General features: G+C 39.2%; 1 protein-coding gene and 1 pseudogene across 3 annotated transcripts in view; one reads left to right on the top strand and one right to left on the bottom strand.

The window, feature by feature from the left end:
- Window positions 1-5,393: 5,393 nt before the first annotated feature.
- LOC133237872 (small nucleolar RNA SNORA70) lies at window positions 5,394-5,517 on the top strand (annotated as a pseudogene).
- Window positions 5,518-8,127: 2,610 nt separating this feature from the next.
- NDC80 (NDC80 kinetochore complex component) overlaps window positions 8,128-24,685 on the bottom strand; it is a 35,650-nt gene continuing 19,092 nt past the window's right edge. For 2 of the 3 annotated variants that reach the window (XM_061399822.1, XM_061399821.1), the window contains 6 exons: window positions 24,329-24,481; window positions 21,929-22,018; window positions 14,410-14,502; window positions 13,769-13,899; window positions 12,886-12,988; window positions 8,128-10,682 (listed from right to left, as the gene is read on the bottom strand). In XM_061399822.1, coding sequence (XP_061255806.1) covers window positions 10,545-10,682; window positions 12,886-12,988; window positions 13,769-13,899; window positions 14,410-14,502; window positions 21,929-22,018; window positions 24,329-24,481 — 708 coding nt within the window. In that variant the 3' untranslated portion in view covers window positions 8,128-10,544. Of the gene's footprint in view, window positions 10,683-12,885; window positions 12,989-13,768; window positions 13,900-14,409; window positions 14,503-19,019; window positions 19,154-21,928; window positions 22,019-24,328; window positions 24,482-24,685 lie in introns of those variants that run through there. The other variant, XM_061399823.1, reaches the window with a different exon arrangement.

Raw genomic sequence — 24,685 nt, 5'->3', positions numbered from 1 at the left:
CTCCATGGATGGGGTGTCCTTGGGGTCCTCCTGTGGAACACTGGGGGCCCATCTGGCTTCAAATTATGTATTCCAGTGAGCTCACTTTCTTCGACTTTTCTGTTGTTGTTCAGTTGGTCAGTCATGTCTGGCTCTTTATGACCTCATGGACTGCAGCATGCCAGGATCCTCTGTCTGTGGAATTCTCCAGGCAAAAATACTGGAGTGGGTCACATTTTCTTCTCCAGGGGATCTTCCCAATCCAGGGATTGAATCCATGTCTCCTGCATTGGCAGGTTGGTTCTTCACCACTGGGACACAAGGGAAGACTTTTCTATTTCTTCCTGTACTCTCTGTCAGAGCAACCTAGGCACTCCCACTTCGCTGAGAAAAAGCCATCATCTTATCCAGCCTCCTAAGAGTGGTGAGTTCATTCCACCCCCTGGGGTCCTTTCCAGGGGGTTAAATCCCACATTCTTAAAAAGTGGCCTTAGGCCAATGAATTCTTGAATATCTGGCCTATGTTCTGGCTCCCATAATCAAGCACGTGTGTGGTGTTGGATTGGAACTGGAGCTATCGGTGTGAACTCATGGTTTTTAATATATTGATACAGATATAAATATAAATATAGACGTCTTTATGTATATAAATACTTACATTTTCTATTTCTGTACTTGGAGATGACCCAGATGTATTGGCACCTTAGGTACAATCAACACACACAGTGTTAGTTTTGGTTTCCAAATATTATTGTCCACTAAAACACACTTGGCATCCTCAGAGAATGGCTGATTGCAGGGTAGACAGGAAAGTATAGAACGGACCTGGAACATTTTCTTGTGCCAGAAAGCAAGGAAATGCTCAAAGTGTGTTGGAGAAATTTCAAAAAAGACAAGGAGCCAGCCTGCAGGGGCTCCCACTGGTCAAATCTGAGAGTTCTGTGTAGACCCAGAAGCAAAGACTCCCACCTACCAAGAATGATCTGGCTACCGCTCCCTCTGAATGTCCATCTTGTTTATTTTAAACATCAAAATAAATGATGATAGTTACAGATTACAACTCACTGATTAAAATAAGAATCCATGGGTTCATACTGATATAAATGAATAAATAGAGAAGAGAAAGTTCTTTCTTACAGTAGGATGTCAACTAATTAACGTACAAGTAAGCAATAGAATTAGAAATTTAAACATTACTTTTTGGCATTTTTAAATTTCTAGAACTAGAAATTTTTAAAATTGCTTCATTAGAACAGGGTATCTATAGTTTATAAAACTATATCGTACATTTAAAAGCTTCTAAAAGAGTAGGTATTAAAAGTTCTCATCACACACAAAAAATTGTAACTACTTGTGGTGAAAGATGTTAACTAAACTCATTGTGATGGTCATTCTGCAATACATACAAATGTCAAATCATTATGTTGCACACTTTAAACTATGTGCCAACTATATCTCAATTAAAATCAATCTTTGGCAACACAGTAATGATTCATTCATTCAGGACATACTGATGTTGAAACTAGTAAGTGAAAGCTTGATGACAAACATTATATCAATTTCAGGAGATAGTGAAGGACAGGGAAGTCTGGTGTGCTGCAGTCCATGGGGTTGTGAAGAGTCGGACATGACTGAACGACAACAAAAAGTACCCTTCCCCTCTTTTTGTCTTTTTGCTGCACTACACAGCATGTGGGATCTCAGTTTCCAGACTAGGGATTGAACTAACATCCCTTGCATTCAAAGTGCTGAGTCTTAACAACTAGACTACCAGGGAAGTTCCTCCTCCCCAGTTCTTAATTACAAGGAAAGAGTAATCTTGCAGATACCATCTAAACCAAGTGATTAAAGTTAACATTCAGTTCAGTTGCTCAGTCGTGTCCGACTCTGTGACTCCATGCCAGGCTCCCCTGTCTATCACCAACTCCCAGAACTTGCTCAAACTCACGTCTATCAAGTTGGTGATGTCATCCAACTCAGGCCATCTCATCCTCTGTCATCCCTTTCTCCTCCTGCCTTCAATCTTTCCCAGCATCAGGGTCTTTTTCAATGAGTCAGTTCTTCGAATCAGGTGGCCAAAGTATTGGAGTTTCAGCTTCAGCATCAGTCCTTCCAATGAATATTCAGGACTGACTTCCTTTAGGATGGATTGGTTGGATCTCCCTGCAGTTCAAGGGACTCTCAAGAGTTTTCTCCAACACTACAGTTCAAAAGCATCAATTTTTCGGCATTCAGCTTTCTTAATGGTCCAGCTTTCACATCCATATGTGACTACTGGAAAAATCATAGCTTTGACTAGACGGACCTTTGTTGGCAAAGTGATGTCTCTGCTTTTTAATATGCTGTCTATGTTGGTCATAGCTTTTCTTCAAAGGAGCAAGCATCTTTTAATTTTATGGCTGCAGTCACCATCTGCAGTGATTTTTGGAGCCTCCAAAAATAAAGTCAGCCACTGTTTCCACTGTTTCCCCATCTATTTGCCATGAAGTGATGGGACCAGATGCCATGATCTTCATTTTCTGAATGTTGAGTTTTAAGCCAACTTCTTCACTCTCCTCTTTCACTTTCATCAAGAGGTTCTTCAGTTTCTCTTCACTTTCTGCCATAAGGGTAGTGTCATCTGCATATCTGAGGTTACTGATATTTTTCCTGGCTATCTTGATTCCAGCTTCTGCTTCATCCAGCCCGACATTTCAGATGATATACTCTGCATATAAGTTAAATAAATAGGGTGACAATATACAGCCTTGATGAACTCCTTTTCCTATTTGGAACCAGTCTGTTGTTCCATGTCCAGTTCTAACTGTTGTTTCTTGACCTGCATACAGATTTCTCAAGAGGCAGGTCAAGTGGTCTAGTATTCCCATCTCTTGAAGAATTGTCCACAATTTGTTGTGATCTACACAGTCAAAGGATTTTGCATAATCAATAAAACAGAAGTAGATGTTTTTCTGGAATTCTCTTGCTTTTTTGATGACCCAATGCATGTTGGCAATCTGATCTCTGGTTCCTCTGCCTTTTCTAAACCCAGCTTGACCATCTGGGAGTTCACAGTTCACGTACTGTTGAAGTCTGGCTTGGAGAATTTTGAGCATTACTTTGCTAGTGTGTGAGATGAGTGCAATTGTGCAGTAGTCTGAACATCCTTTGCCATTGCCCTTCTTTGGGATTGGAGTGAAAACTGACCTTTTCCAGTCCTGTGGCCACTGCTGAGTTTTCCAAATGTGCTGGCATATTGAGTGCAGCACTTTCACAGCATCATCTTTTAGGATTTGAAATGGCTCAACTGGAATTCCGTCACCTCCACTAGCTTTGTTCATAGTGATGCTTCCTAAGGCCCACTTGACTTCACATTCCAGGATGTCTGGCTCTAGGTGAGTGATCACACATCTATGGTTATCTGGGTCATGAAGATCTTTTTGGATAGTTCATCTGTGTATTCTTGCCACCTCTTCTTAACACCTCCTCCTGCTGCTGCTGCTGCTAAGTTGCTTCAGTCGTGTCCAACTCTGTGTGACCCCATAGACGGCAGCCCACTAGGCTCCTCTGTCCCTGGGATTCTCCAGGCAAGAATACTGGAGTGGGTTGCCATTTCCTTCTCCAATGCATGAAAGTGAAAAGTGAAAGTGAAGTTGCTCAGTTGTGCCTGACTCTTAGTGACCCCATGGACTGCAGCCTACCAGGCTCCTCCGTCCATGGGATTTTCCAGGCAAGAGTACTGGAGTGGGTTGCCATTGCCTTCTCCTCTGCTTCTGTTGCTGCTGCTGCATCGCTTCAGTCATGTCCGACCCTGTGTGACCCCATAGATGGCAGCCCACCAGGCTCCCCCATCCCTGGGATTCTCCAGGTAAGAATACTGGAGTGGGTTGCCATTTCCTTCTCTAATGCATGAAAGTAGAAAGTGAAAGTGAAGCCGCTCAGTCGTGTCCGACTCTCAACAACCCCATGGACTTCAGCCTAGCAGGCTCCTCCGTCCATGGGATTTTCCAGGCAAGAGTACTGGAGTGGGTTGCCATTGCAATTTCTTTGCTTTATCGAGCCCATCTTTGCATGAATCCCTTGGTATCTTGAATTTTCTTGAAGAGATTTCTAGTCTTTCTCATTCTATTGGTTTCCTCTATTTCTTTGCATTGATCACTGAAGGCTTCCTTATCTCTCCTTGTTATTCTTTGGAACTCTGCATTCAAATGGGTATATCTTTCCTTTTCTCCATTGCCTTTTGCTTCTCTTCTTTCTTCAGCTATTTGTAAGGCCTCCTCAGACAACCTTTTGCCTTTTTGCATTTCCTTTTCTTGGGGATGGTCTTGATCACTGCCTCCTGTACAATGTCATGAACCTTTGTCCATAGTTCATCAGGCATTAATCAGTTAACACTAATGGAACCATAAACATCATGTACCTTTTGAAGCAGTGTATTGAGAAGAATGTGACATCAGTTCTGTCATATCCTTCAAGGTCATATACCCTATATAATCACAGGAACATCTTAAGAAAAAATTGAACAACAGTCTAATTACTGGAGTCTTCAAAAATGTCAAGGTCATGAAAGTCAAAGACAGAATGAGGAACTCTTTCAGTATCAGATCAGATCAGTCGCTCAGTCGTGTCCGACTCTTTGCGACCCCATGAATCGCAGCACACCAGGCCTCCCTGTCCAACACCAACTCCCGGAGTTCACTGAGACTCACGTCCATCGAGTCAGTGATGCCATCCAGCCATCTCATCCTCTGTCATTCCCTTCTTCTCCTGCCCCCAATCCCTCCCAGCATCAGAGTCTTTTCCAATGAGTCAACTCTTCACATGAGGTGGCCAAAGTACTGGAGTTTCAGCTTTAGCATCATTCCTTCCAAAGAAATCCCAGGGCTGATCTCCTTCAGAATGGACTGGTTAGATCTTCTTGCAGTCCAAGGGACTCTCAAGAGTCTTCTCCAATAGTTGCCCGATATATTTAATCTCCTCTTTCAGTATAGAAGAGATTAAATATATTGGGCAACTATTAATAAATGAAATATATGATTCTGAATTGCATTTTAGACCAGGAGAAAAAAGTCCTAAATAAAGGACATTATTGGGACAACTGGCAAAATTTGAGTAAGTTCTATAGATCAGGTAATATCAATATTAATTTCCCTGATTTTGAAATTGCCTTGTGGTTATATAAGAGCTTGTCCTTGGTTTTAGGAAATATGCACTGAAGTATTAGAGGTAAAGGAGTATCATGTCTGCAGCTTCTAAGAGAGTCAAGATAGACAGCTAGCTAAATAAATAAGTAAATAGGGAGGGCAGGGGGAGAGAATGATAAATAAATGTAGTAAAATATTAGCTATGGTATTTATGTGAATGGGATTATTTGTATGTATTCATCTTACAGCTTTTAAAAAGTCAAATTATTTCAAAATTAAAAAGAAAATAATTTTCTGCCAATTAAACTGACTGTGTTCTGTTCCCCATGGGGGGCTGATGTGCAATGGCTGCAGAGAGCAGCCTTCCCGGTAGTGTATGCCACCTGTTATCTGTACAGGGAACTTGGGGACAGCCCTTTCCAGTGGACAGTCCTTTCCAGTGGACAGTCACAACTGGCATGCTGGTCCCAGTCTAGGCTCTAGACAGGTATGTGTGCTGCCTTTGGAAAGACCCAGGGTGAAGTGGCTAGGGTCCACACCAGCCAAGTCATAATGTCCATCCACACCAGCCTGCAGAACAAGGAGCATGTGACTGAGGCCCTCCGCAGGGCCAAGGTCCAGTTCCCTGGCCACCAGAAGATCCACATCTCCAAGAAGTGGGGATTTACTAAGGTTCATGTGGATGAATTTGAAAATATGTCAGAAAAGCGGCTCATCCTGGATGGCTGTGGGGTCAAATAATCACTAATCGTGGCCCCTGGACAAATGGCGGGCCTGCACTCATGAGACCCTCGGTGCTGTCCCCGCCTTCCTCAAGCCCACCAATAAATCCCAGTTTCCTGTCCAAAAAAAAAAAAGAAGAAAGAAAAGAAAAAATACTCCTATAGAGGAAAGGCTTAAAGATAGTAACATCAAAAGCAAGGTAAAATTACAAAGATCAAAACAATGGGGAAAGACTGACTTTATCAAACACAAGATCAAATATAAGATATATAATAATAAATAACCAACCAATGTCACTGAGTGGAACTGGAAACTATGACCACCCAACTGTTCTGTGACAAAAAGTCGAAACTGGAGGAAGTTACACAAAGGCAGATTTCAGCCCAATATGAGATAGAACGTTATGACAAGCAGTGATGCTGTCATTAAATGCTTCAAAGGAGTGAACCACTTGGAAGCAGTCCTATCACCACACTAATCAGACGATGGCCAGGTAACCATCTACAGAAATGCTATGGGGGTGTTCCTCACTGACTGGAAGGTTGAACTGCATATCTAAAGCCTTTTCTGACTCCAGGATTCTTGGAACTTGTAACTGGAACAATATCTGTTTTACTGTAATGATGTTAGTTCTGGAGATAAGTGTGTCCTTAGGAATTCAGAAGAAAGTGTGTAGAGTGAGGTAAAAGTGTGTAAACTGAAAGTACAGGGATCATTTCTGCCTCCTGAGCATGTTCCAAGTTGTGCTGAGGTTATCATTTTGATTATACTTAGTGCAACTTAATTGTCATTCCTAGAGTTGCTATTAAATAGTATGACATTATGGATAATATTTAACTAGTGGTGAGTTTCTCTTTTAAAAAAAGCAGTGCTCCTAAAATTTTAATGTACATATGAACAACTTAGTGGCCTTTTAAAAATGCACTTGAATTCAGATTTTGGCTTAGTAGTCAAAAGTATAAAACTTCTAGAAAAAACGTAGGTGTAAATCACAGTGGTATTGGCAAAGATTTCTTGGGCTTGGCAAAGATTCGTTAAATCTTACTACATGATATGCAGAAAGTAGTTTATATAAAGCAATAAATTTGACCTCATCAAAATTTAAAACTTTTATTCTTCAAAAGACACTAGTAAGGGTTTCCCTGGTGGCTCAGTAGTGAAGAATCTGCCTGCCAATGTAGGAGACACGGGTTCAATTTCTGGTCTGGGAATATCCCACATACTGCAGAGCAACTAAGCCTGTGTGCCACAGCTATTGAGCCTGTGCTCTAGAACCTGGGAGCCACAACTACTGAGCCCTACACAGCAACTACTGAAGTCTGTCTGCCCCAGAACCCGGGTTTGCAACAAGAGAAGCCACCGTAATGAGAAGCCTACCACAGCTGCAACTAGAAACTAGACCCCATTTGCCGTAAGTAGAGAAAAGCCCAAGCAGCAATGAAGCATGCTGCTGCTGCTGCTGCTAAGTCGATTCAGTCGTGTCCAACTCTGTGCGACCTGAGACGGCAGCCCACCAGGCTCCCCCATCCCTGGGATTCTCCAGGCAAGAACACTGGAGTGGGTTGCCATTTCCTTCTCCAATGTATGGGAGTGAAAGTGAAGTGAAAGTGAAAGTGAAGTCACTCAGTCGTGTCCGACTGTTAGCGATCCCATGGACTGCAACCTCCGCCCATGGGATTTTCCAAGCAAGAGTACTGGAGTGGGTTGCCATTGAGCAATGAAGCATAGCTCCCCCCCAAAAGTATAAATATGAGACTAGATTGGGAACTTAAAAAAAAGGCACATTAAGAAAATAGGGCTTCCCTGGTGACTCAGATAGTAAAGAATCCGCCTGCAATGTGGGGAAACCTGGGTTCAATCCCTGGGTTGGGAAGATCCCCTGAAGGAGGGCAGTAATCTTGCCCGGAGAATACCCATGGACAGAGGAGCCTGGCATACTACAAACGGGGTCGAAAAGAGATGGACACAACTGAGTGACTAAGCACATTAAGAAAATGAGAAGGCAAATCACAGGCTGGGAGAATACATATACATAACATATATGGTTGATAAAAAACACATATGAAAAGATATTTAACACCTTTGCTCATTAGGAAACTGCAAATTAATATCATAGTAGATAGAACCACATACCCTTAGGATGGCTGAATTAAAACCATACAACTGTGAGTAAGGACGTAAGCAGCTCATACACTGCAGGTAGGAACCACGTTAGGAAACATTTTCTGCCACATATGAACTAGCCATTCTACTCTTATGTGTTTACCCAAGCGAAATGAAAGGATATGCACATAAACATCTGTACATGAAAGCTCATAATGACTTTATTTATAAAATAGCCCAAACTATAAACAATCCAAATGTCCATCAACAGGTAAATGAATAAACAAACTCAATAAATACAATGGAACACTACTCATCAATGAAAAGGTATGAACTATTGCAACATGGACCTCACAGCTTTATGAAACAAAAATGATTGTTTATAGAAAATGCAAACTAAAGTAACAGAAAGCAGATCAGTGTTTGCCTGGGGAGGGGTGTCAGGCAGGGGCAAGACGAAGGACTGCAAAGGGCCACAAGGGAACTTAAGCAGTGATGGATATATTCATTAGCTTGTGAGGATGACTTTATGGAAGGATACATATACATATATATATGCCAGAACTTAAGAAAAGTTTAAGTCTGTGTCAATACACAGCAAAAAGTGCAGATTCTGATTTAGTAGGTTTGGGGTGGGGCCAACAGTCTGCATTTTTAATGAGCTCCCCAGTGATGCTGATGCTGTTTCCATACTATGTTCTGAGTGGCACAGCCCTGAGTATGCATTTTGTCATATATATAGATATCATCCGAGTACACAGTAGATTCATATGGCTGGTACCACACTGGTTAGTGTAGACAGAACATTTCCACCTTTGAATAAGGTTCTATTAGATGTCAGAGTCAAGATTCTTGAATACATTGGTAACCATTAATCTTGCCATACCTATTAATTATCTCCCAGTGATGACTTGTCTTTGAATGGACACTCCAGGCTGAATGCCCCCTCCCTGCCCCTCCTAAAAGACATTCCATTCTGTACATGTGTGTGTTTAATTGCTAAATGGTGTTCAACTCTTTACAACCCCATGGACTATGGCGCACCAGGCTCCCTCTGTCCATGGGATTTCCCAGGCAATGATACTGGAGTGGGTTGCCATTTCCTCCTCTGGGGGATCTTCCTGACCCGGAATTGAACTTGTGTCTCCTGCGTTGCAGGCGGATTCTTTACCTGCTGAGCCTCATTCTGTATACTGCTTATGCTTCATTTTATCATGGTTTTCACTCTGATTTGCATTAGAGTTGGAATACAAAGAATAGGAAGTTCAACTGGAGGTGGATGCCACTTCAAGGAGATTCCCAACAATTTAGACCTGTCGAAGAAGCTTCTTCTTAAAAAAATTATTCTGGGTCTTCACTTCACTGCAGTGGGTGGGTTCTTAGTTGTAGTGTGAGTGCTTTCTCTAGATGCGGTGTGGAGTCTTCTCTTGTGGAGCACGGGCTCCAGAGCTCTTGGGCTTCAGTAGTTGTGCCACTGGGTTAGTTGCCCCACAGTATGTGGCACCTTAGATTCCCAACCAGGGATCGAACCCACATGCCCTGCACTGTAAATCGGATTCTTAACCACTGGACCATTAGGGAAGTCCCTAAAACCTCACTTTCCAACGTGACTCCCTCCCCATCCAGAACATTCATGTTTCAGGGCTTCTGTGGTCAGGATTGAGCACAGGTTCCAGTTGAGGGGGGCTTCTGCCAATAAGAGGCATGGCCTGAGGTAAGTCAGAACTTCTCTAGGAATAAATTTTCATCTCTAAAAAACGAGATTGTTTCTTCTGATTCTCACATTCCACATCCTTTGGCTTTGAAAAATTCAGAGTAAAGACAGCATGGATCCAGAAATTTAGTTTCTCAGCTCTGGATAAAGAGTGGGTCTGACCATGTGTCCAGAATGATTAGGAAAGGTTTTCAGTCAGTCAGTCAGAGTCAACATGTGTAGTTTACCCCAGGGGCTGGCAAACTTTCTGTAAAGGGGTGGATAGTACACATTTTTGGCTTTTCAGGCCATCTGATCTGTCACACACAATAAATTCTGCTCTTTTTTCTTTTTGGCTACACTGTGTGGCATATAGGAGCCTAGTTCCCCAACCAGGGATTGAACCTGTGCCCCCTGCATTGGAAGCACAGAGTCCCAACTACTGGACTACCAGGAGAATCCCTAAACTTTCGTAGGGGGAAAGCAGTCACAGATGACTCATCAATGAATGGGTGTGATTAGATTTGGCCTAAGTAGTTTGCTGATTCCTGTTTAATTATACTTTAAAATTCTTATACTCGAAATACTTATTTTTCTAACCATGTCAAGTTAGGCAGAGAAATCAGGGGAAAAAACACACTGCACTGAGGCAATTTATTAACTCCAGGTACATAATATAACTGGTCTTTCATATCTAAATATAACAATCCAACAAGTTACCATAATTTCAGGTTCTACATATCTTAAGTTAATGAACTAGATTTAGAAAAGCTATAAAAATACTTCACGGGCTTGGGAGGATGTGGTCATGAGACTTCATTGTAAGGAGGGATATAGGATATGCTAAAGATTTTTCAGACCTACAAAGGACGTTTCAAAATTTACACTGCTAATAAAGTTCTTGCTTAATCAATACTTTATCTTCATTCATCAAGAGCCTGAATTAGAGCAGCTTTCTTCTTGTACTTGTCTCCAATCTCTCTGATGTTTTCCAAGAGATCTTCAGATGCGTATTCTTTACACTCTCTATCGTTTTTAGCAATCTGCTCCTCAAGGTGTTTCTAATGGAAAAATTTAGCAATTGTTAATGTAAAAACATCGATTTCTTTTAAAGCATTTAATTGTGAAGTCTATAAATAAGACTGCAACGTTTGTAAGAATAAGAATAAACTGAATACTCTTACATCTACCTGGTCAGTCCCTCCTGTGTTCCTTTTGTATAGCTATAGCTTATTCATGTACTTCTATATAACATTCTATTGAATGAATGTACCAACATTTACTTTTCCATTTTACTGTTAATGAATTTTTGTTTGTTCCCAGGTGTAGTAGGCTGAAGTGACTCCTAAAAGCTGTCCATAGATCACCAGAACCTATGAATGCTATGTAACACGGTCAAAGGAACTTTGAAGATGTGAACAAGTTAAGAATTTTGAGAAAAGATTATTCTGCACGATCCTGGTGGGGCAGCGTAATTTGAAGGGTCTTTGTGAGAAGGAATCAGCTGTGTGGGAGTCAGAGAAGGAAGGCATAAGGACAAAGAGAGGTTAGAGAGGACAGATGATACTGGGTTACTGGCTTTGAAGATGGAGGAAGAGACCACAACCCAAGGACTACTTGTGATTTCTAGAAGGAGTGCAGCCCCAAGGGATCATTTTAGATTTCTGACCTCCAGAAATGTAACCACTCAAATCATTTTCTGGTCTGTGGTCCAGATGAACAATAACTCTTGAACAAGGAGCCACGAAAGGTTACGGAGACACTGAGTGGTGGAACTAGGAAGACGTGGGTAGAACCCAGGTTTTCTGACGCAGTATCGCAGGGTGCTTTTCTTAGCTTTTACCACTAAGCAGAGAAGAGCACTGGCCAGCAAGTGAGCGGAAGTTCAATGTCACTCAGAAGAGAAGAGGGGAGAGAAGATCACATGCTCTGTTGTCTAACAAATGAAAACCTTTTAATGTGATATTATGAGCTCCCCCCTAAATTTATCTCCTAGTGAATTTCTAAGGACCTTTAGATTTAGCAATTTTAGTTTGTAGGCTCTGCTCAGCAGGTTGCAGGGATAGTTTTATTGTTAAACCTTCAAGCTACTTGAAAGGTGGAGATAAGGTAAATTTCATGTTTCCAAAATACTTTATTCTGTGTTTATACACATGAAATTAACAGGAAGGAATGTTAAAAAGAAACATCAGGCTCAAAATGGAATCACTTTAGCTAAGCCTACATCACTAAGGTGGGACTTAATGCTCAATCTAACTGCAGTTTCAACCTTCCCCAGCAATGTCATCATAACTGGTCCTTCTGGAATTTCCTGGTTGGCACCAGTGAGGTCATCTGCCAAATAGAACTTCTGTCCCACAAAGGAAGGTGACCTTGCCACTTTGCCTGAATTATCCTGTTTAAATTTATGACTTCTCTGTCCCACACCCTCTGACTTTTTAAACCTTGTCTTTTCTGGAGCTCCTTTTTATCTGCCACATGGGATGCTGCCCAAAACACGAATCACTGAATAAAGCCAATTTGATTTTCAGATTGACTCAGTTGACTCTTGCTTTGTAACAGGAAAAATATTTGTCATTAAAACATGCTCTTTCATCTTTATTACATCTTGTATGTACTAATGTTTTTGGTGTGTAGAATATGGCCTGCCACATCATTATACACTGTTGGATGTAATAAAATATCATTGTATATTGCTTATGCAAATAAGACAGATTACTTATTTATTAAGGGCTATGCTATTTTTTGTATTTATATTATAACTCAATGAAAACAAACATGCCTTAAGGAAGAAGAAGAATAACTTAATCAAGTGACAAAGTTGCACAACCTTCACCACAATCTTTGTGCCCATCTGCCCTTATTCCCACCCTAGCCCCTGGCAACATAAATCTACTTTCGGCCTCTGCGGATTGGCCTTTTCTGGACATTTTATATTAGTGAGTCATAAATATGCGCACTTTTGCATCTTTCACTGAGTATTATGTTTTTGACATTCATTCACGTTGTAGCATGCATCAGTGCTTCTTTTATCGATGAATCGTATACCAGTATATGGGTATATTATTCATTAGTTAAAAATCTATGTAAAACAGATGACTACAAGACACACACCGCTATGTAAGACTCTTCTGATAAATTTTTACTAGATCATATTCTCCAGAGAAATAAAAATGATCATTTAATTTCTATAGAAGCAAAACAGAAATAAATCAGAGTTTGAAAAAGCTTTCTTAGATTGTAGGAAAGACTTCACACACTTACCTCCACAGACCCGACATGTATAGCAACCATCTCTAAAAGACGCTGCAAGTTATTTCCCACTTTCCGTCTCTCTTCAGTTGTGGTCTGCACGACTAGTTGGTATCTGTAGGACAGAGACTCTTGTTTGAACTGTCTAGGAGAAAACCTAATATGTCAGCTTTTGCTAGCTCACTTCTTTTCGTATTTCAATGAAACCAGGGTGTGGTTGTCTATGTTCTGCTTACTCTGTGTCTAATTCACAGAGGTCCAGTTTGCAATCAAACAGAAATAAAAACATTTCCAAAGATCCCATGCAAATAACAGCACCGAACAGCACCAAACCTTCATGCTTTAACAGATAAAACTTGGGAGCATACTGTTTACCTGAGTCTCCAAAAGGATTATAAATGTAAATGCTTTCAGGGACAAGACACTAAATACAGATGAAGGAAGGAATTGGGAGTCCTACTTTTAGGCATTTGGATTCAGATTATAAACAAAAACTATATGCCCCAAACACCTTCACCTGACTTTCCTATCCCTAGGCTACAAGTAAGGAAACAAGAAAGATGTGATTTTAAGGATTATAATGCCAGACTGAAAGTTTTTTTTTAAGTTTTTTGAGTGTATTTGAATATAAATTAACATAGAGCCTATGGATTATAACTATTCAGTTCTCTTCTGACTGGAAAGGTAACGGGACAACAGCTGTCATGGGAGAAGAATGTACCATCCAGGGGAAGTATCTTAGGCTGCTCTACTTCATTCAGTTCTACTCACCCTCCTCCTCCCCAGGCCAGCTCTATAATGTAAAGCCAAGCGAATAAACCAGGTCTAGTTTTATAAAAACGTTAAATAATTAAACAGAAAATACACATCACAGATCTTGGCGAGATGAACTTACTCCCGCTGAATAGCGTCTAACTCATTCACAGCCTCACTGAGGCCCTCGTTAACTGCGCTCTCCAGCAGGTGCTTGTGTTTCTCCAAGGACTCCAGCTCATCGGCACATTTTTTGTCCTCTTCCTCAGCTTCCTATCAGGATAAAGTCACAGTTATGTTTTTTCAATATTCACATTCTATATACTCCAAGGGGATGAAAAAAAACCATTTATGTCAAGCATTCAAAAAAATCAGGTTGCATCATCATTTGTATTCACAGGACTGTTTACTGCTTTACACGTGGTAAGACTTTAAATGGTCTTTTGGAAATTTTATACTATAAACGTAAATGTGACCTTTCGAACAGGCCTATACTGCATTCATTTAGCAGTGACTTCAAGCCTGTATATAGGAAATATACTGAATCACAAATGTAAATATAAAGTAGTAGTGGAGTATTAAACATGGTCTATGGTAAAATAGCGCAATTCCAGAAAAAAGTTCTTTAGAAAAGAAATAACTCCTTACAATAAACTTTGGACAAGAAGATTACTGTAGACAAGATATAGGATATAGCTCAAAGATTTAAGCTTGATGTCGGAACAGGTGCCTAGTCCATCAACATGGCTTTGGAGAACCTAAACAAATGGGCAAAACTCTCACCTTCACTTTCTGTTGGTAAAGATCATCCAGCTTTTGAACTTCTTCTTTCAGAGTTCGTACACTTCTCCTGCTTTCTGTGATCATTGTACTTAACTTGAGGAATAAAACTTTGGTTGAGAAATCATAACTATACACCAAAAAATTTTTCATAAGTTATAAAACTTTTGTATTATCAACCAACTAACTGAACCATTTTGTTTCTTCTAGTTCTTGTGGACTTTTACCTTTCATGTCATACAAATTTAATTTTTTTCCAAGAAAAGTTAATTTCAAGGTGGCATTTTTAAAAAATATATAATATTTAAATGTAGAATGGTATAGTAGGGCATTAGTTAGGAATAAAAAAATTTGGCTTAATTCTCAGTAAAATAGAGATACCAATATCTGTTTTTCTATTTTTCTGTAGCTGTGAGAGTCCTTAAATATAAATTGTTTTGCTCTCTAGGTTTTTTTTTCTCTTCCATTTAATGGATAGGTTTTATTTATTTTTAAAATTGGAACATCATTTGCTTTACAATGTTGTTAGTGTCTGCTCTACACCATGAATCAGCTGTACATATACATACATCACTTCCCTCCCGCGCCATCCCACCCCTCTAGGTCATCACAGAGCCCCGAGCTGAGTTCCCTACAGCCGCTTCCTACTATCTATTTTACACATGGTAGTGTATTTATGTCAATGATACTCTTAAATTCGTCCCACCCACTCCTTCCCCTGCCGTTTTCAAGTCTTAACTTTAGATTTTTATCTACTTTAGTTATGTGGCTTTCATTTGTGTTCACTTTCTGGGATGTTAAAGAGAACTACTCAAACTGATTTTATTTGATAATATTTGCTAATTGGTTACAGTCAATGCATTCTTCCAAAGAGTAATCAAGTTAACGTTTAATCTTGTTCAAGTTTGAGCTTTAAGATCTGCTGAAACCAAAATGGGGAAGAAAAAAAGTGTTCCTTAAAAAAAAAAGTGTTTCTTTCATTTCCTGTTGACAAGTGCTGATACCAGTTGATATTGGTAATTAATACAGAATGTTTTTCAGCTAGATCAAGAGGATAGTATTTGCAACAGGAAACAAAGTAGTTGATGTCTTTCTTTAAAAGGATTATTCTACACATACATAAATTTAAAACAAAACATACGATTTGGGAAAAATTTAGTGAAGCTATTGTTATTTGGTGAAAGGTAGGATGGTAAAATGACTAAACTTATTTAAGAAACTTGCAGTATGATACTGTCTTTTTTTTTTTCCTTGCACACAGTACTTGTCATTCAGTCATCCAAAGATCTTGAAAGGGACATTCCTTTCCTATTCAAGAGAGAGAAAAGTGGGCTGGAAAGAATGCAGTTTACTCAGGATCATTCAACTAGCATATGCCCAGAACTCAAAATGAACTCCAAGGACTTTTTCTACATCACTCGCCTTTCACATTTTAAAGACCAGTTACTGAAGCTATAAACTTTGCTTCCAATCTAAAGATGCTACTTCTGAAGCAAACAAACTGTTTCATTAAATTCACTTGCAATAAGGCCAAAATCGACACTCCAATAACCAGAACTTCTACTAGGCCCTCATGGTTGGTCAAATGTGTTTACTTTTAACTGAGCAGCGCTTCTTGCCATGTCAGTTTTACCAATTAATTAGACATTTCCTCTCCCTCCTCTTGATTATGAGTACACATTCCATTGCAATAAACAGGAGAGGAATTAAAAATAAGTCGCCAAAGCAACTCCTAACTATTAATATTTGACTTCCTTCCTCCCTCCCTTCTTTCTTAGCTCTCAAGTCACAAAGAAATCATCAATTAATCAGATAATATTTTCCTTCTATAATTGATAGAAGCCACCAGACTGGAATTCCATCACTTCTTGCCTCTAACCAACCAACCAACCAACCAACATGAGACCTTTCCTTCTTCCTTCCAGTTAGTTTAAGGATGCAGGGCACACATTTTCTTCATGAAGAGAAATAACCTCTTCAGCTCTTTTCTGGATCTCATGCCTTTGTATTTCTTCATGGACCACATTCAAATCCATCAAGGTCTTTTGTTCCTGCTTTTTTAAACTTCACCCTTTTCCTGTTGAACTCCCCCTCATCTTCAAAACCAAACAACCCTCTCCTATAAAAACAAGAAAACCACACACCAAACCAAAAATCTTTCCCACACACCACTTTTCAGCCACAGTTTCACCACCTTTCCGTGGATTCAAACATCTGCAATAGATTTGTAGCAGCCCATGAAGAATAACCTATTTGGATTATAGTATCTTCCTTTTCACCATTTACACTCCACAGAAACATGCTTTCTGGCTCCTCTGGTTCATGTTGCTTTTGCAAATGTCAGGAGGAACATCTTTATGATTAAAGCCAATGTGCGCTTTTCAGACTTAATCTGAGTAAGACCTGTGGTTACTGACCACTCCTTATTGAAACTTTCTTCCTTGGTCTCTAAGATCGTGGAAACTCCTTGTTTCCTCTTTAAGTCTTGGGGGTGGGGGTGGGGGTCCTTCTAATTCAATAGATTTCTCTTTCTCTGCTTGTACTTTGGACGTTCTCCTAGTAATCTCTCTGGCTGTATTCTCATTTGCTCACTTGGGAGAGCTCTCGCTCATTCTCATACCTGGGGGATCTCCTGGCTGTTAATTACATGCAAGCTAAAAATACCTACCTGTATCTTTATTATTTCCAAACTTCAACTGCCTACTGGACATTCTCTACTTTGATGTCCCAGAGACCTGCAACGGCATATCCCAGGCTGAAATTCTGTTCTACAACCTTCTTTGTATTTTTCATCAAGGTTATAGAACATTGTCACTGACAAAGAATCTCTTTTTGACCAAACTACTTAGGATCTTCTGAACTCTTCTCAATTAGATTGACTTGGGCTTTCATGTTTGTCTCTGTGTTATCCAATTTTAAGCAAGAATCCTGCCAAGTCACTTAAACCAGAATCTCCCATCCTGAATATCTGATCAGGTTCCTCATCCTGTGCCACACTCCAGGTGATGACTTTTCACCTTGGCCGGCCTTCAGAAAGAAACCGATTAGGATGGTGCTTAGACAGAATACCCCAACTCTGATATTTCCAGCTGCTGATCCCCACCCTGCTCCTTAGCTATAAATTCCCACTTTTCTTTGTTGCCTTTGGGATAAGCCCCATCTCTCTCACCTACTACCAAACTCCACTGTAATAGCCCCTCTTGAACAGAGTCTAACTTACCACTGCTAACAAGTGTCCTAAGTAACTTTTCTTTAATATTGTATACCAAAGCTGGACTCCTGGACATTCTTAATCTCACTCTCTTCCTTAACCTTCACTTCTAAGTGGATGACTAATGTTGCTCGAATCTTTTTTTTTTTTGGCAGTGCTGCATAGCTTGCAGGATTTTTAGCTTCCCGACCAGAGATCGAACCTGGGCCCTCAGCAGTGACAGCTTAGAGTCCTAACCACTGGATCACCAGGGAATTCCCTGTTTTAACCTTTAAATCTCTGTTCTCCATCCTCACTGCAATAGCGTTGGTTTGCCTCCTTACCATTTACAGCTCAGGATACTGTTAGGTCTCTTAATTGTATGTCTCCAGTCACACGTACCTCCTAAAGTATTCTTCAGAATGTCAACACTGTAAGCTTACTAAGATACACAGGTTTTATTCCCTTACTTAAAAAACCTTCAGTGGTACCTGCTGCCTACAGAATAAAAATTCTACCAGTAAGTAAGAACAAGTAAGTCTCTTCAGAATTAGGTTTTTGTTTTCCCAGGCTTCTTCCCTATCCTACTTAGACTCAAGGTAATTCTTTAATACATCATGGTCTTTGGTGTCCGGGCCTTCAGAGGCAGGCATGTGTGTCTGTGTTTGTATCCTTTTGTGTATCCACTGGCCAACTCCTACTTGCTATTCACAACTCAGCTCATCTACCACCTCCTTCAGAAAGAACCTATGCTTATCTTAGGTAGGTGTATGGAGAATCCACAACATGCTGTATTTATACTCCAAAAATCTTATGAATTTGTTATAATTGTTTTCACACTCACCTTTCCAAACAAATAAGAATTCACAAAGAAAGATATTATATCACCAACACTGATTATAGTACAGGTATATATAGCAGACTCTTAAGAAAAATACTTGCTAAACAAATTTTAATTGCTATTATTTAAACTTTATACTTATACCCATAAGTGTGATTGGTTTTTCTTCTTTTGTGGTATCTTTGTGGTATGAGGGTTAAACTAGTCTTATAAGCAAAATTTCTTAAAGATAGATTTTTGTATTACTTCATAAATTAAGTAAATTCCCTACATATTTATAGTTTATCCATTTCTCATTTTTTCTTGAACGGTTTTGGGGATTATTTTAAAGTACTTATCAGATTGATTAGTTTTGCTACTGTTTAACCTTTACTATTTCAAACTGCTATTTTATCTTAGGCCATCTTAACTTGGTTAAACTACTTGTCAAATCAAAAAATAGTTTTAGCACCCTAATGTTCATTGCAGCACTATTTACAATAGCCAAGACGTGGAAGCAAACTAAATGTCCATAGACACAGGAATAGATTAAGAAAATGTACATTAAGATATACATATGTATATCTACACACACACACACACCATGGATATCACTCAGCCATTAAAGAAAATGAAATAATGCCATCTGCAGCAGTAAGGATGGACCTAGAGACTGTCATACTGAGCGAAGTCAGACAGGAGGAGAAATATTGTACGACATCTCTTAAATGTGGAATCTGAAAAGAAATGATACAAATGAACTTACAAAATAGAAACAGACTCACAAACTTAGAAATGAACTTAAGGTTGCTGAGGGAACCTTAAGGTTGATGGAGGGAAGGGATAGTTAGGGAGTTTGGGATGGGCATGTACACACTGTTATACTTAAAATAGAAACCGACAAGGACCTACTGTACAGCACAGGAAACTCTGCTCAATGTTATGTGGCAGACTGGATGGGAGGGGAGTTTTGGGGGAAGAATGGATACATGTTTATGTATGGCTCAGTCCTTTTGCTGTTCACCTGAAACTATCGCATTGTTAATCGGCTATAAAAGTTAAAAACAGTTTCAGGTTTTAGTCTCTCAAGCATACGACATCACTGATCACTCCCTTTTTTTCTAGTTTTATCGAGATATAATTGACCTATAATGTTGCATGGGTTTACATGGGTAGACCTATGGCTGTTTCACGTTAATGTTTGGTAGAAACCAAGGCAATACTATAAAGGAATTATCCTTCAATTAAAAAAAAAAACATTGCATGGGTTTAAGATGTACAGCAAGATGATTATGTATATATTGTGAACTCTTTGGTCCATGGAATTCTCCAGGCAAGGATACTGGAGTGGGTTCCCTTCTCCAGGGGATCTTCCTGACCCAGGGCTTGAACCTGGGTCTTCTGCATTGCAGGCAGATTCTTTGCTGTCTGAGCCACCACGGAAGCCCCTTCTCACTTCCTTCTATACGCTGTGAATTCTTTACCACAGTGAGTTTAGTTAGGGTCACTCTTTCTTCTTTACTTGACTTCTACAGTGTATCCTCCTCCTTCTGATTATTCTCCAACTATTCCGTCTACTTCCTTCCTTTGCCAATCTTTTGCCACTTTCTTCTACACATTCTAAGAAATGTCACCCACATCCCTGGCTTCAGACCCAGTATCCTTTTTATATTTTCAATCTATTGCTTCAGCTTCCTTTTCGTTGTCTCTCATGGAAAGCGAGCTCAACATCTCCTGCACTGCCCTGGCCACTCCCAGCCTCGTTTTCTTCCTAATTTACGCTGCCCACCCTAGAAAAACAGAAGTCACTGTTGCTCCTCCTTTCTCTCCTAGCATTCATTCAGCCACAAAATGCTTGGGTCCTGCCTCAACATTTCTTCAACCTGTCCCCTTTCTTCGTTTCCTCCCTTTATGTCCATAATTTCCTACTTGAGTACTACAGCTTAACCTCTTAATTTCAGTTGCCTTCCCTCTCAGTCACTTTATTCTATGACCAAAGGAGTCTTGCAGAAAAAAACAAAAACAAAAAGCAAATCTGATTAGCATAATAGCATATGTTAGTCTTCTCTGAATGGGACTTTGTATTTCATATAAGCTTTGGTTATATTGATCTTTGGGACATTAACATGGTGCCTAAACTATAGTAGGCATTTCATAATTGCGTCCCTACCCTGCCCAATTTTTCCTGCCTATAGCCTTTAAAAAGTTTCAAGTAGTCTGAAACAGATTTCAGTCAAGAGGCTCCTACTGCTTGAAATTCATACTTTTTTGAGCCTTCAGGCTTACTGCCCACTCCAACCAGAGAGAAACTGTACTGAAGTGGGCTAAACACTTCACCTCAAATAACCATCACCACTGGGGCACACCCGTTAAAGCAGTCCTAATTCTTATCTTTTCCCCATGATAGTCACAAAACCCACACATTTGTAGAAGCCCTAAATTACAATAACAATAGTATCATGAAACTCTTCACTTATCTAACAACTTTTTCTATGTGTGGGAGGTGTGAAAAATTCTAATACAAAGTAAGTATTGATGAAAATTTGTTAATATAAAAAAAGTGTGCGTTACTTTTAAAGTTATTTGTGAAATGCATAGATTTTATTTTCAGATGAGGAAAAGTTAACAAGCTTCTATTCTCAAAAAAGATAGGATTTCTATCTTAAAATCTGTTAGCCAGAACATAGTTTTCAAAGAGTTGAATTAGCTAGGCGGTTGCTTTGTTTGGTGTTAAATAAACAAATAGGCTTCCCTGGTGACTCAGATGGTAAAGAATCCGCCTGCAAGTGTGGGAGACCTAGATTAGATCCCTGGGTTGGGAAGATCCCCTGCTGGAGGGCATGGCAACTCACTCTAGTATTTTTGCCTGGAGAATCCCCTTGGGCAGAGAAGCCTGGTGGGCTACAGTCCACGCCATGTAAATAATACCTTTTGTTTGTATTTGAGGAGTTTTTAACTTTTCTTAATCAATTATAACAATGATTACCCTACCCTAAAGGTTATCGAATACAATAGTCTTCTTTCTCAGCTATATTGGTGATTGTATGTTTCAAGTATCTCAGAAGCAGGAATTTTCTGAACCTACTTTCAGAAAAAGAATTTTATAGGCATTTAAAATTGAATCTCCCTGAATTCCATGGTCCTGAATGAAGAATCTGGGAAACGGAAGTCTCTTATCAATCATAGCTAGTTAGCTTCTAACTGCAAATGATATATACTCACTTCTAAGGTAGTTATTTCAATTTCCTTTTACTAAAAAAACGAATATTACTAAATCACCTCAAGTTATAAGAGGTGATTTGCCATTAGAAAAAAAGGGAGATTTACTCAGTTTCATATCACTTCATCATTAATGATATGTGAAGCTTAGAATGTTTAAGTTACTTAAAAAGTTACTTCAAGTGTTTCTAGGTCAAGGGTATAACTCATTTTTCGTATTTTATTAAAAATCCATTCCTTAGCAATTGGAAACCACAAAACATTATATGTATAACAACTGTTTCATTACTTACTTGTTCTAAAGTATCCTCTAAACCCATCTTTTTATTTAGAGCTTTATTAATTTCTTCTTCAGTTTGGTTCAACAGTTCCTTGAGTGGTGCCTATAAAACACATAGGAATGTCAGTTACATATGATATAATTCCACAAGTTCTCTCATGAGGAATCTTTTGGAGAAAAGTGAAGCCACGGTGTTTTAAATCTAAGTTAATACACCATCAATAAGAAAATAAAACTAATTTTACTGGAATTTCCATAACTATAGAATGTAACTTGCTTTTGGTTTTGAATACTTGCAAAATTCTAGACTGGCTTCTCTATTCTGGAAATTCACTGCTATTACTTAAACATTCTTTAAGTACATGTAATTTAATGTTATCTTTCTTGAAAACAAATTATATGTAGGTTTTATTTTTATGCTCTGTTCTCTCCATGCATCGTTTTCCCCTTAATCCTTTCCAATTCTTTAGCCTTATATGTCCTTTTCATTTTTTTTGCTCCTCATTCTAACTCTGTTGTTAATAGCAGAAGACTTGAAACATGACGATTGTCTATCCAACAAGGACTGGGATGTAGAAGCCGCGCAAAGTAGGACTGAGGCTGCAGAAGGAACAAGGAAGATCTGGACCCTGTCAGGGAGAGGGCAATTTCCCCCTCTACTTTTCCTGAGTTCCTGTGGCAGGACTTAACATAAGAGCGAGAGAAAAGGGGCTCTCACCACTTCCCCTTCCACCAGCTTTTTCAGTCTGAGGTCTAGGAGGCTGACAAGGTAAGAAAGCTTAGCTTATGCCTGCCTTTGTCAGATGTCCCAGGACTTCTCAGTGGCCACGGTTTTCCAGCTGGTGATTGCTCAAGTTGGCTTGCCAAAACTGGGAGGCAGGAGGGAGGTGTTCTCTCACCCACAACTCTTTTAAAAAAAGTATACAACTCCATGGCATTTAGTACATTCACAAGGTATTCTCATTCTGTAACAATTTCATCGCTCCAAAAGAAAACTCTACATGTTTTCAAAACCCTACTATGTTTTCAGTAGGTCTTCTGAAATCTTTGCTGAGTTTTAAATTTTGGCAGTTCTTTTTTGAAGGATGCAGTTGCCTCTTTAATCTCTTTAAGAACCTTTCTCCAAATACTACTTATTGGTAGACAGTGGGGGCTGCATCTTCTTGATGCTATTTTTATTGTCCTATTATTATGTAAAACTATTTCCAGGGGGCAAAGAAAAGATTCTTCTTTTCTGAGAATATGCATTCTTTTTGCATTGGGTAATCTTTTCTACAGTAATTTGATCCAGAAATTGTTTTCTTGCACTGATACATCAAACTACTCAAAACACAGATGAGTAAACTCTATCTGCCTACCTACCAAGCAGCTGCTTGAGAAACAAGAGTAAAAGATTAACTGTTTATTGGATGCATTTTTTTTCTATTGAAAATAAGCTTAGATTTAATCAAAATCTGTCTGCCAATAAACTGCAACATGGAACGTAGGGACTGTATCTTTACATGTGTGTGTGTGTGTTTTTTTTTTTTTTTTTGGTGTGCTGTGCAGCTCGAGAGATTTTAGTTCCCCAACCTGAGATTTAACCTGGACCTGGCTGAATCCTAACCACTGGACCACCAGGGAATTCCTCTTTCTGGGTATTTTATCTCAGCATCTAGCTGGTATGGAATGTAGTTGATACTCAATAAATAATTCACGGAACGAATGAATGATTCTTAAGAGAAAAAAACACATGGTTTTAGACTTTAATTGACATTCTTATATTAAAAACTATTTTGAAAATTAACATTTTTTGGGGGGCACTTAAAATTTTTCTTCCTCAAATTACATCCTTGGCCATATCTGAAAATTATGTACAGTACTCTCATTATTGGCCGCTGGTGGTACTTAATGCTCTGTTATACTTCATGCCTTCCTGTGTGTCCTTGTGCCTGAAAACCTTTCCACAGATCACCCCATAAATATCTCATCTTTGAAGATTTCATTCCAGGTTCACCTTTGCTGTAGAGACTTCTCTCAGTTGAGAAGAACTGATCTTGTTAGTATATCGTGTAAAGACTTCTAATAAAGCATGTATAAAGTATTTATTTTGTCTTTCTCCCTTGAGATGAGTAGTAGCAACTTGAGAGCAAGCATCAGGTCTCATTTTTGTCTTAATCTTTGCATCTATTTTATATATAATAAAATCTTTTAGAGGAAGAGAGGGAAGATGAGGCTTTATAATTCGAAGAGTACGGTACAACAGAGAGCAGGGGTCTACTACCAGGAAGAAAGAAGGCAAGTTTCAGTGTTGTATTTCTACATTTAGTCCTGAGTTATGGACCTGCTGAAGTTTAAACTGTTAGTTATAAATATTATGAGCAGACATCAACCATATCACTTAAAAACCTTCGAAGTACTCACGATTACGTACATAAACTTGAGCTCTGTATTTGACAAGGCAGTTGGCACCAGCGTCAGGATTAAACTTAATTTCAAAGTCATAACCTTTGGAATTTTCAGCACCCTTAGGGATAAGTTTTAATTTTCTAGCCAATTTATGATACTCTGTTAATTGTGTTTCAATCTGTAAGAAGAGAACACAAAAAGAAACACTGAACTAAAACAAACAATTCTATTCCATATGGTTTTCAATTGGCATTTTTTTTTTGCAGCTTTACTCAAAGATTATGTGTTTTTCATTAGTTTTAAAGTTGGCATTTTTAGTAGTAACAGTAGCAGTTTTAAAATATAAAGAATGAAAGATTTTATTCACACTAAATTTTAAGAT

Source organism: Bos javanicus, chromosome 24 (assembly GCF_032452875.1).
Source record: "Bos javanicus breed banteng chromosome 24, ARS-OSU_banteng_1.0, whole genome shotgun sequence".
NCBI lineage: Eukaryota > Metazoa > Chordata > Mammalia > Artiodactyla > Bovidae > Bos > Bos javanicus.
Note: the sequence above shows the minus strand (reverse complement) of the source record. Positions and strands in the feature narration are given on the sequence as shown.